Source organism: Rhododendron vialii, chromosome 2a (assembly GCF_030253575.1).
Source record: "Rhododendron vialii isolate Sample 1 chromosome 2a, ASM3025357v1".
Classification (NCBI taxonomy): domain Eukaryota; kingdom Viridiplantae; phylum Streptophyta; class Magnoliopsida; order Ericales; family Ericaceae; genus Rhododendron; species Rhododendron vialii.
The window spans coordinates 6,738,188-6,746,265 of NC_080558.1; the positions used below are offsets into that span (position 1 = coordinate 6,738,188).

The 8,078-nt window shown below is 38.6% G+C and overlaps 1 protein-coding gene across 2 annotated transcripts; it reads left to right on the forward strand.

The window, feature by feature from the left end:
- Positions 1-3,709: 3,709 nt before the first annotated feature.
- On the forward strand, positions 3,710-7,773 carry LOC131318036 (pentatricopeptide repeat-containing protein At1g63330-like). Of its 2 annotated transcripts, none has more exons than XM_058347820.1 (2): positions 3,710-5,792; positions 7,039-7,773. In XM_058347820.1, exon 1 carries the CDS (start codon positions 3,859-3,861, stop codon positions 5,734-5,736), a length of 1,878 nt encoding a protein of 625 aa, XP_058203803.1. In that variant the 5' UTR covers positions 3,710-3,858; the 3' UTR covers positions 5,737-5,792; positions 7,039-7,773. The 2 variants fall into 2 exon arrangements, with proteins under 2 accessions (XP_058203803.1, XP_058203804.1); XM_058347821.1 differs by having other exon boundaries at positions 7,187-7,773.
- The last annotated feature ends 305 nt before the right edge of the window (positions 7,774-8,078 follow it).

Here is an 8,078-nt window from a genome sequence, read left to right on the forward strand (position 1 = left end):
TGGGGGTTTGTTGATTTCTGAATTGCTTTTGTGAAACAGATAGGTGCAATTTAATTTCATTTAAACCACTATCTTCTCTGTGTCTCAATTAGACTTTGTGAACAACTCCCCCATCACTTTTTCACTGTTAAACGAAGCAACAATTTTGAATCGTAGAAAGAAGTTACGTTTTGTTGCATTATCACATCCTAGCCTGCCTGACTAAAAATTGTTTTATGTCATGCTTTAGTGGTCGAATGCTTCTGTCATCTGATCGCCACCTATTATTAGTAATCGTATTCACACGATGGCCGTGGAACTTAATTTGCTGGCTAGATATTGGAAGTATCTCTGTATTTGGAAAGGTAGTTTTGTTTACGCTTTGAGCGTACGAGCAACTTTTTGAATGTTTGTTCAAGAATGGCTGGATAGAGCATCACTGCGCGACAAATTCTCCCTCTGTCCCTCTTCATGCAGTCAGTTTGGGAGATGTTGCCAAGCGGGGGTGTTTGGTAGCGGTGCTGAGCGGCCGACCCGATTAGGTCGTTCAGCTCGGGAATCGACGGCTTGGACCTTGGCCACGCAATGGACGGTTTAGATTTGTATGCGCTCAGATTCAATCTGAGCCGTCCGTGCCGAGATGAACAGTCGGATACCGCTCGGCACCCCGCTTGGCAGGGGGTGTTTGTCAGCATCACGAGTCCAATCCCGTTCAATAAGAAAGACGCATCGCGGCAAAATATTGAAAGAGAGTAAACCCACCAAACCTAGCTGTTCTGTTTATTCTACATTACACACATCATCATCATATCATAGTAACAAAAGCATACTACTAGAAGAGATAATCAAGAAAGATATAAACTCCAGATAGAATTGCAAGAAATTGCAAACACCAGCGGAATCTCTTATAGGCAATAATACTGCGTCAATTTACCATCCACTAAAGTGATGTTCGAGTATTAGCGGAATCTCTCGGATACTTGTTGGCCAATTTTTTCAACTTGAGGCTGGTCCACGCTTGGCGACGAAACCTCGAACAAATCAAGTGGAGGAGGGGAGGCGAGGCGAGCCTCGTGAGGGTCTTGAATTAGGGCCCAAATATCTAAATTCTCCTCGGCATCCCGAATAAGGGACTTGTATTCGAGCATTCTCTCTCTTTCCTTCGCTTTGCTCTCCTCTCCAGCAGGAATAGCTCCTCGAGAGCCTCGGCCCGTTCAGCAATTTTCTCCTCCGGATCTGCGTCACGTTCTCGTTTCATCACACAGAGAGAAATCAGTAGGAATAAAAGGTTATGTTGAAGAACAAATTGTGAAGAGGAGGAGGACATCGTGAGATTGGGAGGGTTTGATTTGAGGAAGGATTCAAACCTACGTATAATACATCTCTCTACCATGCAGTATATAGGGGTTAATGCCCGGGAGGTCTTTTTGGTATCCAGTCTGGTCCAGTTTTGAGTTGTTCCACAATAACGATAGGAATCGTTCATTTTGTAGATCTCGTCGAGTATGTGATCCACGCAAAAAACTTAGCTTGATTGAATATCGATAGGTACATAAACGAAACAGATTTGCACAAGAAAAATGTGACCACAAAAAATAAATTGAAACTCATTATTGCCTATTTTTTTCTTGTACAAACATATTTCGTTCATGTACCTATTGATATTCGATCATGCTAATTTTTTGCGTGAATGACATACTCAACAAACTCTACGAAATGAACAATTCATATCGTTGTTGTGAGAGGGGTCCAAAATTGGACGATACTAATAACTGGACTTGACTTTCTTCCGTTAATGCCATTGTTTTCTTTTCTTTTTCTTTTTTTCTTTCAAGTCCCGATATTCCGTCCTTCAACTATCTAATCTATGTTTATTTAGTCCCTCAACTGCCAATTGAGTCTATTTAGTTCTTCAACTATCAAATTTTGGAAATATTCAAGATAAAATCTCAAAAGACGGCTTTTTCGACTTTATTTTGGATATTTTTCAAAATATTTGGATAAAAGTATAAATTTTTTACTACTTGAGATAGTTCTTTCAGTTGCTTATGGAAAATTACTGAATTATATAACCGTTTCCTTCTTCCTTCTACCATAATCAGTTTTTCGCATAAAAACGGCTGAAAATCCTCCTTAAAATTTACTACAATATTACACTAATGTTTATTAATCAAGTTGCATTGCTATATATATCAATTAAGAAAGATTCATGAGCAGAATTTCAGAGCAAATTGGTAATTTTGCACTTCATATAATTTGGGAAACTACACAATTCAACCAAAATCAAAATAACATTTTTTTTTCATCTTATTTGGTTAAATATTGTATTTTTTTTTACCTCTTCCCTTGATACTCCCTCATCCATTTTTATGTGTCCAATTTTGTAATTCCAACTTAGGCACCATTCCGCTAAGGAAAATAAATACTTATTTTTTAATTAAATGTGATGTATTCTGAGAGAATGACCTGTCTTGTAAAATGTGAAATAAGTACCTAAAAAATAAGAAATTTGGTGGAACTTGACCTTATTATTAAGGAGACATAATCTTGATTTTTACCTCCACTTTCAACAATTATCCTCTATTTTCACCCATTAACTCATTAACCATTACCATTTCACAAGGACAAAATAATAATTTCACAAACTTTACTCATCAATTTTTTAAAATGGACACTTAGTAAGAAACATCCTGAAATGGAATGTCATCAATTCTTTAAAACGAACACTTAGTAAGGAGTATCCCTAAACTTCCAAAACTACCCTCTCGTTCCCCCCCTTCCATCTCTCTTGTTTCTCTCTTCTCTTCTCCCCTGCACCACCACCAAACTCCATAACCACCATGGGAGTTCATCAAGAACTCACCGGCAGCGTCACCAACACCACTGCCACCACCGTTTTGCCCTTCTCCCTCTCTCCCCATTTCTCTCTTCTCTGTTCGTTCACTACCACCACACCAGCCGACACCATCAACACCAGCAACAGTAGACGCTTCCTCCACCACATTTGTCGGCCACAACCACCACCACCAACACATTCTCAGTTCTTTCTTCACTTCTCTTCTGCTGTACACACCACCACTACCACCATTGTGTATCCGAAATTTCAAAAAAATTCCCCGACATATTCGGATACACATTTTTGAAAAATTTCGACAATTTCAAATTTTAAAACTTAAAAATGTTTACAAATTATAACGCATCTTCATGTATTTTTTTTGTTAAAACGCAGATTCTAACTATTAAAAATGCAAAAAACGCAAATTTCGAATGCGTCATGCTCTGTAGAACGCATTCACGAAATGCGCGATTAGCATGGCGCATTTTGCTAATGCGCAATGGGATTGGGCTCTTCGGCGAAGAAATGCGAGTTCCATACAAAAACCGACGGCTGACAACGAAGTTGGTGGCAATTGCTGCGGTGGCGGATGTAACGGCGGCGGCGGTGGTGGTGGGGAGTAGGAGGAGGGGACGGTTGAGGTGGTGGTACATGTAGGTGAAAGGTGCAGATAAAAAAAAAAGAAGACTGGTAGGTGGGAGGTGGGTTGGGGAAGAAGAGTAGAGAGGAAGATGACCTATAACGACATCGTTTCATTGAGGGTATTTTTATCCATTTATTAAAAGGGTATTTTTGTCCCCGAAACATTAATTTTAGCATGGATTATGCTTAGAAAATTTGTAATTGCAAATAGTCAACCTCGTCAAATATTATGACATGAGCAAACTCATCCCAAGGGATATTTGATTCTCCGACAAACCACATGAACGACGCCGTTTATCCGTATTATTATACTGTGTCATTTCCCCATAGTTGTCTGGTTTGGCTCAATCAAACGATAGAGGCTTCTTGTTGCGGAAAAAAGAAACCTCTTTTCAATCAAGATGAGAACAAGAAGAATCGCTGGTGTTGCTTTGATTTTCAGCCCAACAACGACAGCACGTAACTATGGAAAAGGTAACCCGTTTGTCCATCATCATATACTCTTGTTTCATACTACTCAATTTTCAACGAACCCTAATCCCACTGATGACATTGCAATCACGAACCGGAAGCAACTGCAGAAGTTGTTGCTGGAGAAATCTAAAACGGGTTTTCACAAGCTCGACCATGCTCTTTGTTTGTTCCGTCAAATGGCCCGATTTCGACCTCTGCCTTCAGTGATCCATTTTAATCAGCTGTTAACTGCTGTTGCCAAGATGAAGGAATATTCATCCGTCTTTTCTCTGTTTAAAGAAATCCACGAGTTGGGCATTCCAATTGATGAATATACACTGAATATTTTGATCAATTGTTGTTGCCGCTTGAATCGATTGGATTTTGGATTTGCTATCTTGGGTATCTTCTGTAAGTGTGGTTATACTCCAAATGTGGCTACCTTCACCACTCTGATAAATGGGTATGTTTTAGAAGGCAAGACTTCTGAGGCTGTGAATTTGTTCGTAAGGTTGATAAAATATGGAGACATCGAACCCAATGAAATCACCTATGGGACGATCATAAAGGGGCTTTGTAAAGTAGGAGACACTACAATGGCTATACGTTTGCTGAGGAGTATGCAGAAATGGAAATATAGGCTCACTGTTGTGATGTATAACACAATCATCGACAACCTTAGTAAGGACGGGAATTTCGATGATGCTTTCCGGCTCTTATCGGAGATGAGAGGCTATGATATTATGCCTAATGTGGTGACCTACAGCTCTTTAGTTGATGGCTTGTGCAAATCAGGTCGAGGGAAGGATGCCGCAAAAATATTGAGTGACATGACGGAGCAAAACATTTTCCCTGATGTTGTGACCTTCAATATGTTGATAGATGCACTTTGCAAGGAGGGAAGGACTGAAGAAGCGGAGGGCATACTCCAGATCATGATTCGAAGAGGTGTGAAACCCAATGTTGTCACTTATAGTGTATTGATGGACGGATATTGTTTGCAAGGCCAAATAAAGAAAGCAAAAGAAGTGTTGAACTCCCTTGTTGATAAGGGCCTTGAGCCTAATAGCCATAGCTATAATATTTTAATCAATGGTTTCTTCAATAAGATGAATATAGACGAGGCCATGGATCTCTTTAGAGAAATGCCTTGTAAAGGGTTAAAACCTGCTACTGATACTTACAACTCTATGTTAAAGGGGTTGTTACACATAGGGAGATGTGATGCAGCAGATCATATGTTTCACGAGATGATGTGTAGCGGTCAAACACCTAACATTCTAACTTACTCAATCTTATTAGACGGATTCTTTAAAAACAAAAAAATTGGCAAGGCAGTAGAGGTGTTTCGTTCAATGCAAGATCAAGGAATAGTTCCTAATATTGTTATTTATAGTGTCATCATTAATGGCATGTGCAAAGCAGGGAAGATTGAAGATGCTCGAAAAGTTTTTAGTGTCTTCTTAGCTAAAGGTTTGAAACCCAATGTTAAGATTTACACAACAATGATTAGTGGACTTTGTAAGGCGGCCTTGGTAGATGAAGCTGAGGAGTTACTTTTGCAAATGGAGGGAGATGGGTGCCCACCAAATGATGTGACTTACAATATTGTGGTCAGGGCATTCCTGAAGAGGGAAGACAAACACAAGGTTAAGATATTTCTGCAAGAAATAATCAACAGGAATTTCAAACCAGATGTATCTACCATGTCCATATTAGTAGATTTACTTGCGGCCGAGGGTGAGGATAGCGATTTTTTAAAAATGATCCAGAGTCTTCTGCCAAGGGAGGATGGTAAGGCTGTGTCCCAAGCTTTAAGGGAATGATTTGAAGTTGTCAGATTATGGATGCTTGTGCAAGTTATGTGGAAGGATTTTATGAGGTTCTATGTTTTCACCTTTAGGAGCAAGTTTCACCTTTAACATGACATTTGCCTTTTCCTCGTAATTTTGCTCGAGGTTATACTATGATATCGTGATTTTATATTCTTGTGATGTTGGTTGTTTTATAGATGAGGCATTTTTTTTTCCACTAGAAGGTCTTTTCTCTTGGTAAAACTTATGTTAAGTTGTTAAATAATCATCCTAATGGGTAAACACATGAAAAGCTATTGATGCGAAATCACAAATGGCAGTGAAATCTATAATGATGAACACAAACAAATACTCCATGAATAATTGAATATTTCAGTATTTTAGTTTGGTGGCAGTTATTGGTCAAAGTGTTACAATACCTATGTAAATTGGTTACAATACCTATGTAAATTGCTTGCACTTATTTCTTTGAATCTTCACTGATATTAGGTGTGCTTCCAGTAGGGGCTCTCTTATCTTTTTCCTGCCCGTCTTTATGTTTCATCCACTATTTAAGGCCTTAGTGATTGAAATTTCGTAAAGTTTCTCTGGATTTTGAACTAAAAAACTCTCAAGCAAACAAAAAAAAGGGTCATACCCAGTGCACGAAGCTCCCACATATGTGGGTTTTGAATGATTGATGTAAGTAGCCTTACACTTGCAAGCAAAGATAAGTTGTTAGTTTTGCCATGAAACGAGATCAAACAGTTATTTCTTGATAAGTTGTTCAATGATACAGGATTTGCTGCTATGATTCATTTAGTTGAATTGCCATCATTGTAGAACAAATGCATAACGTGAGAGCTATATATGACAATATAGCAACTCTTAACCGGCAGGTTCTGGAAAATGCATGAATTAACTTAGCCATTGAACATAAAAGTGTAGTCTCAGAATTCACTTTCTTTCTTGTACTAAACATTGTTGGGACGTTAGAAAAGTCAGGCAAAAGTATGCTACTGCCTACCAGTTATACGTATGATCGAGCCTCGTGTTGGACCAATAAATGTTGGAAAAAAAGAACACTATTTTCATTGAAATGTTCGTATCAGACCTTGTCCAATGTAAGATGAAGATATTCGGATAGGCGTTTTGGCTGTCATTTCATTTACCTGATTGTAGTTACGACTTTCCTTGAGGTGATGAAACCATGCGACTGGATGTAAACTTTTTCGTTCTTGGATAGGTATACCAGCTGTAAAATCTATGTTCTTCATAAAACAGAAGTATTGAAATATCTCTAATTTTTTGAAAATTTTATTTTTTCATATGCAGTTTGATCTCTAGGGGACCTTTCAGTTGGATTTGCATGCAATGATCTTTATTCATTTGACAAAAGGATATAATGACCATACAAAGTGTTGGTTTCTCAAAAGGTTATGTGCATACTGCTGACACAGATTGTTTGATACAGCTGGTGAAGAGTTGCAGACCTTCTCATGAATCTCCAACTTCTGCAGCAATGTTAGAGGTCGAGCTAGTTGGAAGACTAGTTTTGGTTGTCAAAACCGTACCTACCTTCTTATCGTGAAACATGGGTTTGTTCTCGTGGGGTCTCAAAACATTTCTCCGTCTCTCTGTGAAAGGTTTCCGCTAAAATTTCCCTTCACTTATTATTCTCATCTTCCTATCTATTTCTCTTCACAAATTACCCCAAACTACTCCCTTGAAACTGTTTCCGGATGTAATTTTGTGGTTTATCTAAATGCTGGAACAAAGGCTTGCTTGGACTGCTAGTGTCGCCCAGATCTCGTCATTTATGTGCTGGGAGTCTCTCCTTCAAACCTATGCGTTCCGAGATGGATTTGCACTGGTCTACGTCATTTTTGCATAGGAACTCATGTTCCAGGATACTGCAGGTATTCACTTCATAGCGAACTGTTTTGGCGAGCAAATATTATTCATAGGTTTTCTAATAAATTTGGATAATGTCATGAATTGGGGGTTTATTGATTTCTGAATTGCTTTTGTGAAACAGATTGGTGCAATTTAATTTCATTAAAACCACTATCTTCTCTGTGTCTCAGTTAGACTTTGTGAACAACTCCCCCATCACTTTGTCACTGTTAAACGAAGCAACAATTTTGAATCGTAGAAAGAACTTATGTTTTGTTGCATTATCACACCCTAGCCTGCCTGACTAAAAATTGTTTTATGTCATGCTTTAGTGGTCGAATGCTTCTGTCATCTGACCTTCACCTATTATTAGTAATCATATTCACATGATGGCCATGGAACTTAATTTGCTAGATATTGGAAGTATCTCTGTATTTGGAAAGGTAGTTTAGTTTACGCTTTGAGCGTACGAGCAACTT